Raw genomic sequence first — 22,095 nt, forward strand, 5'->3', positions numbered from 1 at the left:
AAATAAAAAGAAAAAAAATGAATAGATGGAACAGTGAACAGAATGAAACACTATTGAAATTACATCCGGTTTCCCCTAGAAGTAAACTATGAAGAACTTTAGAGTCCATAAACTAAGCTGATGGAGAGACTTGTGGTGTTCAAGAGTGCTGTTGGCCCAATTGGGTGGGGTTTAGTGTAATGGCTCTCTTCTCCACTAGATGGTGCTGCTTACTTACTGGGTTTAATTGCTGTGGTGAGCGTAGGTGTGTATGCGCATGTGCTGGAGGGGTGACAATGGCATCCTTCAGCTACCAAGTCTCTAGTATCAGAACTCTGTGTTCTTCCCGACCAGCAATGAAGCAACCCTCTTTTGTCTCCCACCTCCATCCATTCCCCACTTCTACACTGTCCGTGAATAAGCCATTAGTTTTCAAGGTGGCACCTCCCTCCCAAAATTTATCTCAGATGGGGCTGTTGCCTAACCCCTCACTTCTGATGGTCCTGCAGCTTTGACTCATTGAGATCCTCTGGGGAAGGGTCTCACCAATAATGGTCAGGTGCAGGCCTGCCCCCAGGAACGTTTGCATGACAGTGCTGCTGCCGATGCCCAGAGACTGCTGCTTTGTGCCAGTCTTCCCCAGAAAAAGTTCCTACAATCGTGTAGACACAGCATTTCAGGGATTAGGGAAAATCACCACACACATCGGGTGCCAGGCTCCACCCTTAGCATTCTTGTTCCAACATCAGCAAATGTGGCTGCTCTCTGGGGTCTAATGGGACCTTTGCTTCTGGGGAGGCCACATCACCTCTACCAAATGTCATCCCAGCAGGGGAAGCACCTCTCCCCATGTGGCCCGAGGACACTCAGACCTTGCTCTCTCCTCCTGGAATTTTCCCTTCCCACCAGAGCACCACAATGTGTTGAGCTGTGGAGTTTCAGACTCTACACCCTCCCTGTTTATATAGTCTTAATGGAATTTAAACCCTCTCCTTTCTCCTTTCTCCCTTTTTTGTTCAGTCCCTTACATCTGTTTCCACTCTTCCTCTTTCTCTCCAGCTGCTTTGGGGGGGTGTTTTCCCTTAATCTCCCCCATCTCTGTCCTCTGTCTGCAAGAAAAAACAGCTCTCTGCCCTCAGTAGTTTCTCTCTCCCCCAGTTCACCTCTCTGCTTTGCATACCTGCTGAGTTCTGTGGTTCAAGTTGTGCAGATCATTGTGTTACTCCTCAACTCAGTTTCTACGTGTGCAAGATGGTTTGGTGTTGATCTTGCTGCATTTTAGGGATGAGAGATGCAAAAAAAAACTTCCATGCTGTTCCACCATCTCGGCCCTTCCACGAAAGTTTGTATTTCTAGACAACTGGTCATTAAGGTAAGGAAAAACTTTCGTTATATTTTTTATAATAAGCAAACTAACACTCGTAAGAAAATGTTTTGTCCCTTGTAACAGAGAGAAAACATAAGTTTTAATGTTGCATCAGTATCCTTTTGATATGAAAACTCATTCTTAAAAAAAATCTTAAATAAAATCAATTTTGGCATGGCTTGCAAGAATCCAGGAGGGTTTTTCTTCTGTTCTGATAGCAGTGTAGCTGGTGAGCAGTACTTCATAAGGTCCTTCCCAGTGAGGTGACGGCACACATTTTCTTCCAAAGATCTTGAGGTCCACCTGGTCTTCTGGTGGACAGATGTGGCCAGCCTCACCAGTTAGTGGAGGCCGTGCCTCTTTTCTCTGTTGGCAAGGTGCTTCAGGTGTAGTAGAGAGTCCTCATCTTGAGTTAGTCATAACATCATATTGTCCAGCCACGGATGGAAGATTTAGAGATGCCAGTAGGCTTGACAACCAAATACTCTTTCAAAAGGGGTCAGTCCGTGTCCCCTGTTTGGAGTATTCTGGATCCTAATAAGGTTCAGGAGCAAAGTATTTGGCCTTTCATGGTTAATTTCTTGATATTTATCTTACAATCCATCTTATGTCTAGATCTTAATGTTCCATTTGCCCTGATAATTGAAGATAATATATGGTATGAAATTTTAATGTGTACCCCAGAGATTTTGCAAGCAGGTGGATTACACCTTCTGTAAAAAGAATGTTTTGTCTGATGCAAATCATAAGGAATGTCATTTCTCCATAAGGAGAAATGGAGGTGTTAATTTCTTTGTTACCTGCTGTGGCAGTGGCACATCTAGTCAGAGAGCATCAGCCCATCTGCTGAGCATGCAGACAGTGACCAAACAGTGAGATTGCACAGGGCTTGGGGCACATCTATCAAATCCGTCTATACAACCACAGAGGGCAGGTGGGCCTAGGAAGCCTTCCTGGGGTGTGCTGATTTCTTCCAGAGATTTCCCGGGATTTACAAATCATTCACTGGGAAATCATTTGGTCAGGAATGTTGTGGATGCCTGGGCAAATCCAACTGTCTTTTTGGTCCTTCATTATCTTTTTGTCCAATTTGGTGGGTGGTAAGTGTAAGCCACAGGGTCAAAAGAAAGGGTACTCTAGGAAGTCCATTTGGCCCACTGTATAATCCATCTGATAGTTGTTTGACACCTTTTTGTATCTGACTGTCCTTTGTAGACTGTGGGGCATTTGCCGGGTAATGAATACTGTCAGTCAGGGATAAAGGCAGGGTTCACAACTGGGTGGAGAAAGAACAAGGGGGCCTGTTTGGGGTGCATACTTACAGCTCTGCCAACCCTATCATTTTCTAAAGATGCAGCATCAGCTGTCTTAGTATGCGCTGAACAGTGAACAATGATGGTTTTAGAAGGAGGGTGAATAGTTGTAATATGTCAGCAATTATAAGCCTTTTAGCAACGGAAATAAGATGACGGAGGGTTAGTTAAAAGCGCTTGTTTGTAATGGGTCTGTCATGTTGTAGAGAGGTGCTATGATTTATGAACTTGTAAGACAGCAGGCACCACATGGGGACGCACAGGTGAATAGGGAAGCTTAATGTCAGAGTGCTGGCTATGTCCATCAGGTGGCAGCTGTGGCCACCGCAGGAAAGCATGGGGCCATACCTGATGCCACAGTGTCTGATGGGCATGAGAAATGTGCTCCTGGTTGTATATGATTGGCAAAAGGCTGTCCCAGAAAGCATGAAGCAACACCATTCCTTTCATTTGGTATAAATGAAAGGGCTTGTCAAAGTTACGTAAGCTAAGAGCTGGGGTGTGGACAGAGCCAGTTTTAAGGCTTCAAAGGAGGTTAATGCCTCTAAAGTCCATTGATATCTGATAGAAGAGCATAAAAAGGTTTATCAAACATTGCAAAATTAGGGACCCTTTGGAGGCAGTAGCCAGCTGCCCCTAAAGATTTATGTAACCGTGTTTTCATTTTAGGGAGAGGGATGGACATAATTGATTCAAGAATACTTGGAATGATGGGGAAAATCTGAGAGGTTTCCCCCAAAGGTCAGGAACATGACAGGGATGACCACTCTCACCACTATTAATCAACATAGTATTGGAAGTCTTAGCCTCAGCAATCAGACAACACAAAGGAAGAAATGGCATCCAAATCGGCGGGGAGGAAGTCAAACTTTCACTCTTTGCAGATGTTATGATGCTCTGTATGGAAAACCCAAAAGATTCCGTCAAAAAACTTCTAGAACTGATCCATGAATTCAGCAAAGTCACAGGATATAAAATCAATGCACAGAAATCAGTTGCATTTCTATACACCAATAATGAAGCAACAGAAAGAGAAATCAAAGAAATGATCCTATTTATGATTGCACCAAAAACCACATTATACCTAGGAATACGCCTAACCAAAGACGTGAAAAATCTATACACTAAAAACTATAGAAAGTTTATAAAAGAAACTGAAGTAGACACAAAAACATGGAAAAATATTCCATGCTCTTGGATGGGAAGAACAAATATTTTTAAAATGTTGATACTACCCAAAGCAATCTACATATTCAATTCAATCCCTATCAAAATAACACCAGCATTCTTCACAGACCTAGAACAAGCAATCCCAAAATTTGTATGGAGCCAGAAAAGACCCCAAATAGCAAAGCAATCCTGAAAAAGAAAACCAAAGCAGGAGGCATCACAATCCCGGACTTCAAGATGTATTACAAATCTGTAAAGACAGAATGGTACCGGCACAAAAACAGACAGATGAATGGAACAAAATAGAGAACCCAGAACTGGACCCACAAACGTATGGCCAACTAATCTTTGACAAAGCAGGAAAGAATATCCAATGGAGTAAAGACAGTCTCTTCGGCAAATGGTGCTGGGAAAATTGGACAGAGACATGCAAAAAAAAAAAAAAAAAAAAAAAAAAAGAACCTGGACCACTTTCTCACACCGCACACAAAAATAAACTCAAAATGGATGAAAGACTTAAATGTAAGACAGGAGGCCACCAAATTCCTGGAGGAGAAAGCAGGCAAAACCTCTTTGGCTTCGGACACAGCAACTTCTTACTCAACACGTCTCCAGAGGCAAGGGAAACAAAACTAAAAATGAACTATTGGAACCTCATCAAAATAAAGAGCTTCTGCACAGAGAAGGAAACAATCAGCAAAACTAAAAGGCAGCCGACAGAATGGGAGAAGATATTTGCAAATGACATATCAAAGGGTTAGTACCCAAAATCTACAAAGAACTTATCAAACTCAACACCCAAAAAACAAATAATCCAGTGAAGAAAACATGAACAGACACTTCTCCAAAGAAGACATCCAGATGGCCAACCGACACATGAAAAAAGGCTCAACATCACTCATCATCAGGGAAATACAAATCAAAACCACAATGAGATATCACCTTACACCTGTCAGAATGGCTAACATTAACAACTCAGGCAACAACAGATGTTGGCGGGGATGCGGAGAAAGAGGATCTCTTTTGCATTGTTGGTGCAATGCAAGCTGGTGCAGCCACTCTGGAAAATAGTATGGAGGTTTCTCAAAAAACTAAAAATAGAACCACCCTACGACCCAGCAATTGCACTACTAGGCATTTATCCATGGGATACAGGTATGCTTTTTTGAAGGGACACCTGCACCCCCATGTTTATAGCAGCACTATCAACAATAGCCAAAGTATGGAAAGAGCCCAAAATCCATCGATGGATGAATGGATAAAGAAAACGTGGTATATATATACAATGGAGTATTACTCAGCAATCAAAAAGAATGAAATCTTGCCATTTGCCACTACGTGGATGGAACTGGAGGGTATTATGCTAAGTGAAATTAATCAGTCAGAGAAAGGCAAAAATCATATGACTTCACTCAGGACTTTAAGAGACAAAACAGATGAACATAAGGGAAGGGAAGCAAAAATAATATAAAAACAGAGAGGGGAACAAAACATAACAGACTCTTAAATATAGAGAACAAACAAGGAATGCTAGAGGAGACAGAAGGTGGGATGGGCTAAATGGGTAAGGGGCAATAGGAAGACACTTGTTGGGATGAGCAGTGGGTGGTATTCATAGGGAATGAGTCACTGGAACTAGCCGTGAAATCATTGTTGCACTATATGCTAATTAACTTGGATGTAAATTAAAATATAAATAAATAAATTAAATTTTCAAAAAAAGGATATAAAAAAAGAAATATAAATTTTCTGTGCGTTGTCTTTATCAGATTATTCAAGAAAACTGAGTCTTAATATTAAAAGAGCTAAAGTTTGTTCACTATTGTATAACCTGCAGCATTTGCCTTTAAAATCCTTTATTCTTGGCCCTCCTCTCCAGGTGTCATCATGAGAGTGACTTCTTTCTTAAACTCTGCATGGCAATCATTGATGCATCCCATGATGCCCAGGGAAGACAAGGTGACCCGGAAGTCCAAGTACTTCCTTAAGATCATCCATCTTTTGGACGATCATCCTTCATTGTGGGAGCAGACAACGTGGGTTCCAGGAAGACGCAGTAGGCTCCCATGTGTTTGCATGGGAACGCTGTGGTGCTGCTGTGGCATGATCCCCATGATGTATGAGGTCATCTGAGGGCATCCGGAGAACAACCAGAACAATCTGGAGAAACCGTTGCCTCATATCTGGGTGAATGTGGGCTTTGTGCTCACCAAGGAGGACCTCAGCGAGAACAGGGACATGCTTCTGGCTAAGGTGCCCGCTGCCGCCATGGTGGTGCCATAGCCCCATGTGAAGTCACTGTACTAGCCCAGAACACTTGTCTGGGGCCAAAGAAGACCTTCTTCTCCCAGGCTTTAGGCATCGCCACTAAAATGTCCAGGGCTACCACTGAAATCCTGAGTGACGTGCGGCTGATTAAGTCTGGAGACAAAGCGGGGGCCAGCGAGGCCACACAGCTGAATGTGCTGAGAAACTCCCCCTTCTCCTTTGGGATGATCACCAGCAGGTGTTTGACAATGGCAGCATCTACAACCGTGAAGTGCTTGACATCACAGAGGAAACTACATTCTCACTTCCTGGAGGGCGTCCGCAGTGTTGCCAGTGTCTGTCTGCAGATAGGTCACCTGATTGTTGCCTCACTGCCCCATCCTACCATCAATGGACACAAGCAGGTTCTGGCTTTGTCTGCATGGACTGGTTACAGCTTCCCACTTGCTGAAGCCATCACCACCACTGCTGTACCTGCTGCTGCCCTCAGCCCTGGCCAAAGCTGAAGCATAGGAAGAGTCAGATGAGTTGCATGAGGATATGGGATTTGTTGGTCTCTTGATTAATCACCGAAAAGCAACCAATTCAGCCCATTTTATTTGTGGAACAAGGGAATAAAGGCTCACTTCTCTTCAAAAAGGAATCTTTTATTGCCACTTGGGTTGAATAGTTAAATATTGTTGCATAATGATATGTGATCCTATTTAATCAAATGTTCAAATATTTTGATTTTTTGTAACACACACTTTCCAAAATCAAATTCTAAAATGAAGTATTTTGACCACAATGCAATTAAAATATTCCAGAGGATCCATGGAACGTTTTCAAGAGATTTGGTCTTTTTATAAAAAGGAAGATATTACACTAATTAGGCTTATTTCTTATGTTAAATTACATAGGAAGCAATGTCAAATAAGGGATACTAACACCCTTAGATTGCATTTATGTAGAAATATGTTAATAAAGTAAGTGTTTTAGAAATCATATGCAACTCTTAGAAACCTGATATGTCCTGAGATGTTACTGTCGTGTGTCAGAGAAATAACCAATTTCCTTGTCAGCAGCCTTGTCATGATCTCTCATCAGATCTTTAACCTTGGACATTTTAAATCTTTACCATTTATAGACAGTTAGACTTTTACTCAGATGCATTTACAAAAGCTTCTGCAAATGTGTTTCACCTGCAATGATGCTGATGGGAAGAACTCTTTTCTATAGGCTTCTGAAAACCTTAAGATTGTAAAGCTGAGCTGGGTTAAGAATTTCCAGAACGAATGGAAGATCTGGATTGAAGCAGAACAAGAATTAATAACATGAGACTGGATGAATGGAAGATGATTCTCATTTTTACAAATTTTTTGAAACATTGCTGATTTTTAAATGTTTTTTCCAGTATTAAGGAGACTGTTTTAAGCTATGATTACAGCTGTATGATAAAACGTGCTTCTGTGAAAAGACTGGGACACTTATCTTTTTGTCCCTACCAATCTGTCCAGAATTCAAAACCTTTCAGTGAGTATTCTCATATGTTCATGAGAATAGGTTAATTTGCATAAGTTGAATAAGAATCTGCTCTCCTTGTAACAGGACATATTTGGAAACACTGGTTATATCACCAAGACTTTGACAGAAATGTCATATTCAAGGGGGGACTTGCACAGACACAGATATGACCAGACTGCTTGAAGGAACTCAGGCAGACTTTATGGAGCCAATAAAACCCATTGGAAAAACAGCCTGATACTTATATCTGGGTCTATAAGCAAGGCAGTCAGTTTTTATACATTGTGACAAGGAGACAACAAATTCATGATGAATTAACAGGATGAAGAAAACAGATGTTTGGGACTGTTAATTAGTAAGGAATCCTAAGAAACTTTTTCTCATAAGCTATGATTTACAGCAGTTTCATCATCAGGCCAAGTTAAAAAAAAAAAAAAAGCAACGATTACACTTTGCAAACAAATTGGTCTTAATTTGGCTGTCCTTGGTAAAAAATGAGGGTGATTATAGAAAGAAACATTATGTTTCAATAACACACCATTGTGGATATTACAGTCTAATAGAGTTCACTATGAACTGGACGAGATCCTAATTTCTTCTAGTTTCCTCTGAAGCCTGGCCACAATCTCCAAACTAATATTTTCCACTTTTTTTCTATCCTTTTGACTTGGAATCACTGGATACCCAAAACTCCCCTTTTCCTGAAGCCCTGCAAATTGAATATGAACAACTTGATGTAACCTTCTGAGAAATCACTGCAAAACTCATATGTAGACAATCTTCATGCCGGTTCCTCTATGAGCCTCTCAGAAAGTCTGTCAGCCTGCCACTACCTACCTACCTTATCTGCCTAAAGATGCTTGAAGCCCAGCATCTAGAGATTCTTTCAACTGGCTATCCTTGGAACTCAGAAACTGGTTTATAACTGGATCCTTTTATTAACCATTATCTTTCCTGTACTGCCATAGAATTGCCTCTTATTTATTACCTGATCATTTGAAGCAGAGGCCTCACTCTAAGAAGATACCTGCATTGCCTCTTCCAGAAATGAATTTGACTGAATTGACTCACTGTCTGAACAGAGAGACTGGATTAAGGACATAAAACCACCTATCAGCTCAACTTTGTTCTGAATGACAAGTTTGCTGGGTAAAGGATTCTTGTCTGCATATTTTTCCTGTTCATCACATTGAAAATTTCCTGCCATTCCCTTTTGTCCTGCCAAGTTTCAGTAGATAGGTTTGCTACTACCCTCATGTATCTACTCGTGTAGGTTAAGGGCATTTATCCCTAGCTGCTTTCAGAATTCTCTCCTTATCTTTGTATTTTGCCAGTTTCACTATGATATGTCATGTAGAAAATCGATCCAAGTTACGTCTGAAGGGAGTTCTCTGTGCCTCCTGAATTGCAATATTTGTTTCCTTCCCCAGATTGGGGAAGTTCTCAACTATGATTTGTTCTTAGCTTTGGCCCCTCTCTCTCTCTTCTTCTTCTTCTGGAACTCCTATGATACATTTCACTGAATCTCTTACTTCTCTAATTATCCTCTTGTGATTCAGAATGTTTTTATCTCTCTTTTTCTCAGCTTCATCTTTTTCCATAATTTTATCTTCTATTTCACCTATTCTTCCCCCTGCCTCTTCAATTCTCGCTGTCACCACCTCTAGTTTATTTTGTACCTCATTTACAGCATTTTTAAATTCATCATGATTATTTTTAAGTTCCTTGATCTCTTCAGCAATAGATTCTCTGCTGTCTTCTGTGCTTTATTCAAGCCCAGTGATTAATCTTATGACTATTATTCTAAATTCTCGTTCAGTTTTGATCAATTCTCTGTCATTTCCTCCTGGAATTTCTTTTGAGGAGAATTCTTCCGTTTCATCATTTTGGCTAGTTTTCTGTCCCTTATGTGTTTTAAATGCTCGTTATATGTCTTGCACCTGCAAGCACTACTATATTAAAGAGGGATCATACGCTGTCCAAGGCCTGGCCCTTCAGGAGGTGTTCTTTGGAGAGTTACTTGCTGTCTGTTGTTGTTACTTTGGTTACTTTATCTCCCTGCTTGTAGTAATGTTTCGGACCCTCCACCAGGTGTGCTTTGGTTTGTTCATTGATGTAGTCCTGGAAAGGAAAACAAACAGACAAACAAACAAAAAAAAAAACAACAGAAAAGACACACACACACACACACACACACATACCATACACAAAACCAAAAGCAAAAAATCAGAAACACCAGCTACAAGTAAACAATGGGGTGGAGGCAATGCTGATGGAAGAGGCCTTATCCCATACAAAAAGAGAAATGACAGGGCTGGGGAAGAAGAAAAAATAAAACTTGACCAGGCAAAGAAACTATAGGCTTAATCCAGAGAGAGAGTAAGGAAAATAAAGGAGGTGGGGAAAAAGAAAAGAAGGTAAAGTTGTCCAGACAGAGAAACTATTAGGCTTATTAGAGACAAAGAAACAAAAGTAAAGAAGGGGGTGGGGAAAAAGAAGAGAAAATAAACTTGATCAAAGAAACTATATGGCTTAACCCAGAGGGAGAGAAAGGAAAATAAGGAAGGAGGTATAGAACATGTATCAAGAGAACGGATTAAACATGTCTGCTTAAATAGGCCAAAAACCAGGGTAACCAGACTAGAGGAGGGAAGAGATAAGAATAAGAAAAGGAAGGAAGAATATATCTATATAATAAGAATTGTCCGTGAATTAAACCAGGCAAGGCAAAAGCGCTGCTCTGGAGGAGGGGCTATCTCAGCTTCAATCCCACTCCAGTAGATAGGCAGTTGCCAGGCACGGAGGGGGGAGGTTTGATGTAGGCAGGTCCCGCCTCCACTGTGGGCATGATGTCTGTTCCCTGAAGCGCTCCTCCTATGGCCTGTCAGGTTGTCCAGGTGGGTCCCTGGAAGCAACTCTGTCTCTTTTCCTCCCGGACTCTTGGGGTTCAAGGTCCTTTGGCCTCAACATGGCTTTCTTGGAGAGGACAGAACTTCGGATCCCCCTACTTCTCTACCATGTTGGCCCCTCCCTTCAACCCCTCCCTTTTGAGGAACTGGGGCTTTGACCCACTGAGTTCCTCTGGGGGAGGGTCTTGCAGAGCAATGGCCAGGTGCCAGCCTGTCCAAGGGATGTTCAGGATACCACGCTGCTGCTGGTGCACAGAGACTGTGGCTGGGTGCCAGCCAGCCGCGGAAAAAGTTCACGTGATCTTGTAGCAGCAGCAGTTCAGGGTTTATGGAAAATCACAACACACATCTAGCCTGGGCTTCCCCCTCAACATCCTTATTCCAGCACCAGCAAATGTGGTTGTTCTCCAGGGTCTACTGGGATCCTTGCCTGTGGGGAGGCTGCACAGCCTGTAACAAATGTCCTCCCCACAGGGGAACTGCCACTCTCCGTGTGGCCCATGGACCCCTCGGACCTCATTCTTTGCCCCTGGGGATTCGCCCTTCCCACCAGAGCCCCACCAAGTATCGAGCTGCGGAGCCTCAGACTGTGTGCTCCCCCCTGTTTATAGAGTCTTGATGGTGTTTAAACCCTCTCCTTTGTCCTTTCTCCCTTTTTTTGTTCAGTCCCTGCTGCTGTTTCCATTTTTCCACTTTCTTTCCAGCTGCTTATGGGGGAGGGGATGCTTTTCCTGTACTCTACCCCTGTCTCTGTCCTCTCTCCACAAGCAAAAACAGCTCCCTGCCCTCCACGGCTTCTCTCTCCCCCAGTTCACCTCTCCGTTCTGCGTACCTGCCAAGTTCTGGGGTTCAGGTTGTGTAGATTGTTGCATTAATCCTCAAATCAGTTTTCTAGGTGTGTGAGAGAGTTTAGTGGTGATCTGGCTGCATTTCAGCAATAAGAGACACAAAAAATACTTCCATACTGTTCTGCCATCTTGGTCCTTCTCAGTCATACTTTAATTTTGTTTCAGAAGACTTGAAGAATGAGCTGGTCTTCTAAGGCTAAATAAGGGGAAATTATTTCCTTCCAAGTTGTCAGTGGAAGAGCTGCCTTTTCTTTATATCTTCAGTTAAGGGTTTTCTTCTCTCCCAATATATACAAAATACACCAGTCTCCCATGTCTGGCACAGATCTAGCAGAAACCTGGCCCACCCGCCAGAAGCCAGCCAGGCATCCACTCGGACCACCCTGAGGACAGGTCAATGTTGAAGACAGCTCAACATTGAATGTGTGAATTTTCCAAGAGAGTTGCAGAGCAAGGAATTGTATTGACCAAAGACAGGCCACCTAAAAACGTGGACCAAATATCTGGGCTTACTTGGCTGGGTGACAAAACCAAGCTTCCTAGCTGCCGGAGCCAAATAAGAAGACTGAAATCAGCTATTTTGAAACGTGTGCTGCTCTCAAAGACTGACAGGACCACAAGAAAAATGGAGATGTATGAACATTAACACTATCAATTAACACTCCAGACTTTGAAAAGTAAAGGTTTCAACCTCACCTTGTCTATAAACCACACTGCCTTTTTTTTTTGAGAGAGAGAGAAAGAGAGAGGGCCCAAGTGAATGAAGGGCAGAGACAGAGGGACACAGAGAGAGAGGGAGGGAGGGAGAGAGGGAGGGAGAGGGAGAGAGACAGGGGCTCACCTGAAACCGGGCTGGAGCTTACCTGATATGTGACTCAGGCTCATCAACTGTGAGGTCATGACCTGAGCTGAAGTCAGATGCTTAAGGACTGGGCCACCCAGGTGCCCTTCTCCTTTATTTCATGTGTCAACAAAGCATGTGGGGTTCCCACCTAAATGGTCAGAACCATATGGACTGGACTTGGATACCTGGCTTTTCTGTCACTGTGCTTAGTGACAGCATTTGTTCATAAAATTGTGTCACACCCACATGCCTGTTGAGGAATCATAGAAAATCGGATGATGCATCAGAATTCCAGGTTCTCTTCAGCATTAAAGATCTTATTCCCAAGTTTCAGAGATGATGAATTAGAAAAGGCAATCCTAAATCTGTCTATGATAATGGAACAAGGAGGGTTCAATACCACTATGCATGCTTTGAAAACACTCCAGTCAGAAGGTAACAGCTTAGCCTCTGGGGGTCTCCAAAGTCATCATGTTCTAGATACAGTGACTGCCCAGCAGGGGGTGCTCGTGCAATCATCAGTGGAAAATGTTGCTTTTTATCTAACCCAAATGAGGCACATAATATCTAACTTAAATCTACTTTAAAAAATGAATTAGTATTTTCCATCAGATAAATGAAGCACATTTAATTGGTCAGATCTATTCCAGGATTGTGGGACTCATTTCATGAGGTGTGGGGAAATGCGTTCTCTTCTATTTATTCATCCTCTTGCCTTCTTCTTTCCCAAATGTTTTGAGTATAAATGACACACGATGTTACCATAGTTTCAGGTGTACAACATAGTAACTTGCCAACTGTATACATTATGCTGTGCTCACCACAGTGTAGCTACCCCCTCCCTACATTGCTATTAAAATACCGTTGACTATATTCCCTATGCTGTGCCCTTGATTCCTGTGACTGATTCATTCCATACCTGATATGAATGAATACCAGGTACCCCCCACCCTCGTTCACCTGTTCATTCATCCTCATGGTGATCTATGCTTTTCTTATTCTTTGTAGATTTCTTACTGCTCAATCCAAACTGGATTTCTCTCTCCACAGTCATCTGCTCAGCTATTTATTATATAAACTTTCAGGGGAGTTTCAGAGGAAGAAACTCTGAGCCCCAGGGAGGCCACCCCAAAATGTGCCACCATGGCATATTGACTATCTTGAGTTGAAGCTACTTGGGATGCAACCGGTGCAAGAACACCCAGGCTGTCACATGCCCCTCTTGAAAGCAGGAAATGAGTGTCCCATATGAAAAGTCCCCTCCCTGTACTATGAGGTAAAGAGACATCCTTATCAGCAGAGATGGGGCTTCCAAGCTGAGAAAGCTGTAGAAACAAACCTTGTTACTTTTTTACTCATCTACAACCTCAGCCCAGATTCCACTTAGAATTCCTGCAATTTAAAACTCCCACACACCTTTTCTCTTTTTCCTGTCAATTCCTCACAAATTATTGTATTTGTCCAAAATATATAAGACTGCAAAAAAACAAAACAAAACAAAACAAAAAAACCTGTCTGCCTTGGCCATTTCTTTGGGCTTAAATTCATTACTGGGCCTACCTGCCTATGTAATAAAACTTTGAGCGTTGTTTTTTTTTTTTTTTTCCTCCTGTTAACCTGTCTCATGTCAATTAAATTCTTAAACCAGTTGGAAGAATTTTGGAGGGATGAGGGTATTTCTTCCTCCCTACAAAACCATTGCATTTTTACTACAAATTTATGTATCAAAAACAGAGCACACCTCAACATATGAAAGTAAATTTTATTTTAAAAGGTAAAACTTTCATGCAACTTTTAAACATGAACATTCAGGGGCACCTGGGTGTCTCAGTTCACTGAGTGTCTGACCTCATTTCAGGTCATGATCTGATGATTTGTGGGTTCGAGACCCACATTGGGCTCTGGGATGACAGCTCAGAGCCCGAAACCTGCTTGAGATTCTGTGTCTCCCTCTCTGGTCTCCCCCACTCACACCCTGTATGCCTGTCTCTCTTTCAAAAATACATGTTAAAAAATTAAAACATGAACATTCAAAAGTTATTAAGGAACTTAATCACACACTGTTGATTAGAGCAGGGATTAAAGAAGTAGTTTCGTCACCAGCGTAAACACTAACAGAATTCGTCACAACTTGCATCTCCAGTGATTCAAGTGTTTTACCCCACAAAATAAGATGTGATCAACTTTAGAATAAAATACATTTCCTGGATATTCTGTTCTCCGTCAAGGTCTTCTTCATCACCATCATCTCACACGATAGGAAAGCTGGCCCTGGTGGCGATTCCACAGTTGTTATTCCGGTCTCTGGCCATTTTTATGTAGCCACCCATGCCCCAGTCAGTGCCCCAGCTGAAAGAAGACAGGGTTTTCCAACTATTACAAACAACCAAAAACATACATCTTTTGAACAATAGCATCCAGTATTGAGCAGTGCACCAGAAGCCAGGACAGATTCAGGAAGAATCAGGAGAGGCCGTTCTTGTTCATGGTTGAGTTCTAACCCAGCACAGACCTTTCACAAAACTGCAGTGTGAACAGGAAAAGGAAACCCTTGGGACCTGGGTGTGATAATAGAATATTGAAAAACTTCCAATTTAGAAATACAGTGGTACCAAAACTATATCAGGACCCTAGCAAGCCTGAGACAGTATCTTAATGCTGTCATCATATGACTATGTCTGTGTTCCCCCCTAGATGAGGTAAACGCTGCTGGGATTTCAGAAGTGTGCTCGAGGGTTGGGGGACCTGCGTCCAAACACTGGTTCCAAAAAACATTCCCTTTTCAAATTCAAAAGTAGGCATTCCTGGATTTTCATACCTGTTCTTGACAAACCAATATTTTTGGTTATCGGATTCTTTTCTTTGAAAGCCATAGCCAACCACCAGAACACCGTGATTCAGGTCTTCACTGCTGCACTTTGGATCATAATAAATGCCTGGGGAGTAATATTCAATGCTGAGTGAGGATTCCCACGTGACATGTGATAGTAACCCAGCCTATCAACCACAGTAGGGGAGGCATTTCAAAATTCAGTTGTGATATTGGTATGAATTCAGATAAGATTTAAAAGTCAGGTATTTTTGTTTAGCGGGAAGGGGTGGGGATTTAGGCCCTCATCTCACACCAGGAGAAATACTAACTGTCACAATCCCTTTTGAAAATAATAGTCAAGGGGCATTAAAAAAATCACCCGCCGAAACCTTATTATTCTACTTATAGGATGTCAACCTAGGGAAACAGCAGAGAACATAAAATTACTTGAGCCAAGAGCTACTTTCCACTGTTAATTTCAGTAGCAAAATTCTTTAAAAGTTATCAAGGTCTAACATTTGGAAAAAAGTAAAGTAAGCTCTACTAATTAAATTATGTTGTCATTTAAATATATTTATTATATACTTACACTCGTGGGAATTTGGGCCAAGTAATGGCAAATGGAAACAGCAGACATAAATATTACATGTACAGAATGAACAACTATATTAAATCCACACACCCCAAAATTATACATTGAATTCTACATACCAAAGTGTCATTCTTGCTGTTTCTTAGGGTGGTTTTCCAATTTTTCTACATCAACAAATGCTTACCTCCTTTATAGAAGCGGAAGGTATCCAGGCTTGCATCTATAGCAGCAGAGATGGATCCCATGTTTTTCATTGCCACCAAGAGGGCCTCCTCCCGCCGAGGAATTGTCTGAAAGGCAGTGACATTGGCAGCAGAATACTCAGGCCTGTAGTTGCAGGGTCCATCCTTTGAATGGTAAAGGAAAAGAAACTTGATTACGACCATCCACTTCCTGGGGAACATGACTTCAAGGCAGCTTACAGGTAAAAGATTTCCAAGTCAAGTTTGTTGTGAAGCAACCCAGGAGGTGAAAGGCTATTTATTGTCTTAAAATTAAAAAACTAATTGGTGGCTCAGTAGGTTAAGCATACAACTCTTGATTTTGGCTCAGGTCATGATCTCACAGTCATGGGATCGAGATCCGTGTTGGGCTCTGTACGGAGCATGGAGCCTGCTTGTGATTCTCTCTCTCTCCCTCTCTCTCTCTCTCTGGACCCCTTCCCCTCTTGTGCTCTCCCTCTCTTTCTCTCTCTCAAAATTAATAAAAAAAACCTTTTTTAAAAAAAGCAAAACTAACTGGTGTGGATTCAATGAAACACTCATGGTCTACCTGTCCATAAGAAGTTTTTCACTCTGGGGAAATCCGTACCTTGTGTAAAAGGTATGCATATCTCCATGTAATGTAGAAATAAAAACAGCTATGTGGTAACCATCTAAGCAGAGAACTATGCCAGGCTAATACCGTTTAATGACAGTCCTGACAGACTGCAGACAGAGAGTCTACAATTGGAAATGCTAATGTTAAACATGGTGTCTGTTTTCTTCAAAAGCATTCAACTCTAAGGACAGAGCTGGAATGGTGACAAGTGAGGAGCTCTACTCACTCTTGCAACATATGGATAGGATTCTTCTGTGTCCAGACCTCTGTTGTTCCTAACATACTGGAAGGCATTACTCATTAGACCACCATTGCAGCCCTCATTGCCTTCAGCCTGAGAGCAGTCCAGGAGGTTCTGCGCACTCAAGGAAACACGTTTGCCGTATTTCCGGAATATCTGTCCTTCGATGGCACCAGTTGCACTAAAAGCCCAGCCAGAAGCACACCGACCCTGAAAACAAATTATAAAGGTCGTAGTCTACAAAACGAATACCAAGAGTGAAAACAGTCCATCTATATGAAAACTTTAAAACATAGCAATGGCAGGGTGCCTGGGTGGCTCATGGTTAAGCATCGGACTTCAGGCTCAGGTCATGATCTCAAGGCTTGTGGTCTACCTTTGTCTACTCTGCATCAGGCTCTGTGATGACAGCTCAGAGCCTGGAGCCTGCTTTGGATTCTGTGTCTACCTCTCTCTCTGCCCCTCCCCAACTCGTTCACTCTTTCTTTCTCTCAAAAATAAATGAACATTAAATAAAATAAATAAATATAGCTACAATATATTTTTCCACAGCAGGAAACCATAGCAGGGGGCCACTTTCTTTTTGGCTTTCCTCTTGGAGAGAGACCTGATGAGTAGTCATCCTTGATACTCACAAGACTAATATCAGGTGTCTGTCTCCTATTCATAGGTAAGGAGATACCAGCAGGGAAAGGGACTTTAAACACTGTCCCATTCTCATTCTTCTGGATTTTAAGGCCAATCATCATGTGCCTGAATTCTTCATTGGTCTTCAGGGAAAAGAAAGTAGAATATTGACAAGCATGAGATTTTGGGGGGAAAGTACTGAGAGAAACAACAAAACTTTCAGCAAATCCGTGCCATACTCACCATGTCACCAAAGCCATTCATTGCCATCAAGAAGCTATGTTTCCCTTGAAGGTATTCCCTATTGTGCTGCATAATCATTTTCATATTCTTCTCCCACACGGCTCTTCTGCATTCTTCAACCTACAGGCAAACATATAACATATCATTTTTATTTGTATTTAAAACCTACTGACCAAATGGATGTGCTCACAGAGAGGAGGAGAAACCACAGCTGTGGATGGTCTTATGCTTCTGGGAGCTGTTCTCCAGCAACCACACAGCAGGACATATGCCCACACTACGCACACTGACGGTGCTGTGCTTACTGCTTTGGTAAGAGTGGTCTCAAGATGCTACTCTGTGCTACAAACTCCCACCAGCACGGGCATTCTCTGTGAGTCCCCTAGATAGTTTAGATTTTAGATGTTACCAACCACACCATATTGTTTTCCATGTGTCTCCTTCCACTGGATCCACTGTGCATCTAAACTTTGATCAAGCTCTATAGTAGCTGAGACTATTCCCAAGCAAAGGGCAGTCAGGAAGTCAAAAGGATGCATGTTTCAAAACCTAGGAAGCAAAAAAAAAAAAAAAAATGAGAATCTGATTAGACTGATCTGTCTAAAAATCCATCCTCCTTTCTTCTAGATGTTAGAGCCACTATGGTGGAGTAAAAACATTGAATTTATCCTCCCAAGTACTTACAGAAGGATAACACTGCTCACCTGATCATGCAGCTGTGCAGATGCTCTCGGCAGGTGTAGCCCCAGGGCTTTCTGGTGCTGGGCAGTGACTCTGAGGCCACCCACTTAAATCCCTGGGGTTTGGCCTGATTGGCCCTATCCATATGGCCCAGTACACTGTAATCTTCCCAATCTGCTTTCGTTTCCCAAGCTGATGACTTCTATTCTGATGTTTTCTTGATGATAATTGCTTGTTCTTTACAGAAGAAAAACTTGTTGACAATGGTCTGGGCTCACTTTCCTGTCAAATGGTCCTTAACTGGTTTGACTAAAACAATAGAGCAGTCACAGTGGTCCAGCTAAGGGTTCAAAAGAAAAAGCTCATGCTTATTCAACAAAGAAAATAATGTTAAACTTCCATTTAGTTGATGCCATTATAAGATGTGAAAAAAGTGTGTATTGAAGGCACACTGAAATATATTTAGTGGTGATTTAGTGATCTGTGTCCCTGCATGTCAAATCTGAGAACAGGGAGCTGGGAGGAGCTTGGGACTCCCCTCATTTCATTCTCAGAGGCTACATATCAAAGATTCAAAGCCACTGGTGGAATGGCACCCGGGTGACCATCGTTCCATAGGCAGGGGACAGAGGAACTATTGGGATCTCTAGCCTGTGACCTGAGAACCCCTTTCTTCTGTTTCTCATTCTTTCCTGATTGCCTTTCCACTGGAAGGTTACATGCTTGGGCCTGTCTCAGGGGGAATCCAGCTGTGCTTTCCATTTTCTAGCATCCCCTAAAGTACTCTGTAGAGCTCTGGCCCTACTTGGGGAAGGTGGGAGCATTCACTGGGTTGCATTGGACTCTGGGAAAATAGGCTTCAGCAACTGGAAGGCTGAGTGATTAACACATCAAAAGGAGAAAAGCCATATGATTATTTTAATAGATGCTTTTTAAAAATAAAAAGAAACATGCTACTTCAAATCAGTGGGAAGAGAAAGGTCAATAAATAGCTAGTCATCTAGGAAAAATTAGAAGCAGATCCACAAAACGTATTACTGATGGATTCCAGAATTCAACATAAAAAAACAAAAGTATGAAAGTATTAAAAACATAAAAGAAAATGTATTTATGACCTTACATGGGACCAAAGACACTAAGCACAAAGTGTAAAGAAAAGATAGATGTGATTACGTCAAAATGGGAATTACACCCCACGAACAAAGTTAAAAGACACTCCACAGCACAGGAGAAAAATGTTTGTAACATGTAACACAAAGTGCACATCAAAGATCATACCTATTAAGAGGGAAAAGATAAATCACTTCAGAGAGGTAAACTAAGGATATAAGACTACAGTTTGTGAAGAGAAAATACAAATAGTAGATGAAGCCATGGGAGACGGTGAGCCTCCCTGAGGATCAGGAAATGAGAAGAACATGGCCCATCCATTCTCACTTAGCAGATGCACAATAAACAGCAGTGACTGATGCTTTCAGATGTCCTCAGGTGTTGGGACACGGCCCTCTTCTGCCTGCTGGAGAGACAGATCACAGGACGGCCACGGGACGGCAACGTGGCAGCTCTGTGGAGGTTGAGAAGTTTAGATAAGCAGGCCCTCTGACCTGCGGGTCAGCAGGGAAACCTAGATGAGCCTTTCTAAAGTTACATATTGTCTGTAAGAGCGAAAAGATGGGAAGGATCCAAGTGTCCAGCAGTAGGGAGATGGTTGACTGTGGAAAGCTCTTCAGTGGTTTGAGAAAGTTGGGAATTACTTAGAAACCCACTCCAGCTTTTCTGAGCTTGGAAATAAATCCCTTACCTGGTTCAAGGGACATCACAATAGACGAATGTGAAAAGAAATATATTGGTGCCATGCTAAGTAAGACCTTTTGCTTCCACCTATCCTGATGACAATTAACACCGTCTTGACTCTCTATTCACTTCCTGTAATGAAACTAACCACTTTCTATAATAATAATAATAATTGCAAAGAAGGGAAAAAGGCATGAGAAAGATATGCTAGGAGATGGTGGGTGGGTCTATAAGATGGGTCTGTGTATCAGTCTGAGGTCCCCAAAGAAACAGAGTTTAAGCCCTCCACCCCACGTAAACACACACACACACACACACACACACACACACACACACACACTGTGTCACAGTCCAGATGCAACATTCCTTCTTCCGCAGAAACCTCAGTTTTGTTCCTAAGACATTCTACTATTCGCCGAGGCTGCAGGGGTTTGGGACACACTCCCCCAAAGTAAGCGACTGTGGCATATTGGTTGTTTTGAGCTGCAGGCACTTGAGAAGCAGCAGATGCAGGAAGAGTTCTCTAACATCCCCTTTCCAGAAGCAGGTCATAAAATTTCCCTGAGAAAGGTGTTCTCCCTTGAGAAAGGATCCAGCAAGAGAGCATCCTGACCAACAGAGGCTGGGAGTCAATACTGAACGCATCTATGCAAACAATTCCTAAATAATCCTGTTCTTCCACTAGTTTTGTCCCCTGCCCCCCAAAGTATCTCCTTGTCACTCCCCACAACTTACTGTGCTTTGTCTTGTCATTTCTTTACAAATTTATCAAGACTTCCTCTAAAGTTATAGAAGCTTCCAGCTGTGGTCACCCCTTGGGGTATTTAATTCGATTGTGAAAGCCCCCATGTCAATATAAAAATTTAATACACTTGGATGCTTCCTCTGATGAATTTGCCTTATGTCAGTTTAATCTCACGTTAGTCCAGAGATCTTAAGAGCACAGAAAAACATTTTTCAGCCATGTGTGCTCAGGTGTGGGTTCTGCGTCCTGGCTGGGAACTCGTTCCCCAAGCCCCAGTCTCCTCCACCTGACTTGTGTAGATTCTTGTTGCAGAGGGGAACTGTTCTAAGGTCACTGCCCCATGATCTGCACACTAGAGGCTCAGCGAGCACTTGAATCAGAGGAATCCAAGCAGTCTGGGCAATAATCCAACACAGGCTGTGCCAAATGGTGTTACTAGAAAGGTCAGGCTTGGTGCCAATAATCACCTGTACAGGAGAAGATCCTGCCCCAACCACACAGGGCTTGGGTTGAATGCAGGTGAAATGTGGGCCCCACGGCCCCCTCCTCCAGGCACCTTGTAGCAGTCTACACAGCACACAAGCATTTGCAGGGACTGGACCGGAAGTATACTGTTGCAGGGAAGATGCACAGCCCGCTGCACCCCTGCTTGCTCGGAGCTCATGATCTAGACAGGTGGGCAGCAGAAGATCCCTGCTGGCTGGTCACACTCATAGGACGTCACCAGGGAGCTGGACCCCAGGAGGTCAGCACTGCCCTCCTGAGACCACAGACCACCATCTTACCCAATGTGTTCCTTGCTCTTTTTCCAGGACAGAGTGAGACAGCTTCCCACCCTCGCCTGCTCACTGGGAAGCAAGGTGAATCGCTTTTTACTGTGGTGAAATATGCACAACAAAATTGACCCTTTTAACCATTTTCATTTAGTGCAGTCACACTGTTGCAACCCTTACCACTATCCATCTCCAGAATGTTCCTCATCTCACATTGAACTCTGTCCCCATGAAACCCTAACACCCCTCTCCCCTCTCCTCTCAGCCACTCAATTTCGACTGTGATGGGGATAATATTTTTGGAAGGTTTATGTTCATTTTTGATTCACATTCGTATATGCAACACACCCTTGATTCACCAGAAGCATCCATTGCCTTGGGAAGTGTAGTAAAGGAGACATGAAAATAAAAGTCAAATGTTGAGGATTTAACTTGCAAAACCAGAGTTTTGAGCTCCTGGCTTTCAATAATAAGCCAGGCTTTATAGATAGATACACTGTCCTTCCAAATGCCAGACGCTCAGGAGAAGCTGGGTGGCACTGAGGACACTCCGACTCACAATCACCTT

The 22,095-nt window shown here is 42.6% G+C and overlaps 2 protein-coding genes and 1 pseudogene across 2 annotated transcripts; 1 reads left to right on the top strand and 2 right to left on the bottom strand.

Moving 5' to 3' along the window:
* The first annotated feature begins 5,673 nt into the window (after positions 1–5,673).
* Positions 5,674–6,787, top strand: LOC123593037 (annotated as a pseudogene).
* Positions 6,788–14,154: 7,367 nt separating this feature from the next.
* LOC123592926 (procathepsin L-like) lies at positions 14,155–16,808 on the bottom strand. The gene is made up of 4 exons (XM_045468361.1): positions 16,650–16,808; positions 15,789–15,951; positions 15,019–15,136; positions 14,155–14,549 (listed from the first exon to the last, which is right to left on the bottom strand). The coding sequence occupies exons 1-4, from the start codon at positions 16,722–16,724 to the stop codon at positions 14,450–14,452; spliced, it is 456 nt and encodes a 151-aa protein (XP_045324317.1). The 5' UTR covers positions 16,725–16,808; the 3' UTR covers positions 14,155–14,449.
* LOC123592695 (procathepsin L-like) lies at positions 16,753–18,076 on the bottom strand. Its single transcript, XM_045468056.1, has 4 exons — positions 17,948–18,076; positions 17,535–17,654; positions 17,300–17,434; positions 16,753–16,845 (listed from the first exon to the last, which is right to left on the bottom strand). The coding sequence occupies exons 1-4, from the start codon at positions 18,071–18,073 to the stop codon at positions 16,753–16,755; spliced, it is 474 nt and encodes a 157-aa protein (XP_045324012.1). The 5' UTR covers positions 18,074–18,076.
* Between the last annotated feature and the right edge of the window lie 4,019 nt (positions 18,077–22,095).

The sequence above is a fragment of the Leopardus geoffroyi genome, chromosome D4 (genome assembly GCF_018350155.1).
Source record: "Leopardus geoffroyi isolate Oge1 chromosome D4, O.geoffroyi_Oge1_pat1.0, whole genome shotgun sequence".
NCBI lineage: Eukaryota > Metazoa > Chordata > Mammalia > Carnivora > Felidae > Leopardus > Leopardus geoffroyi.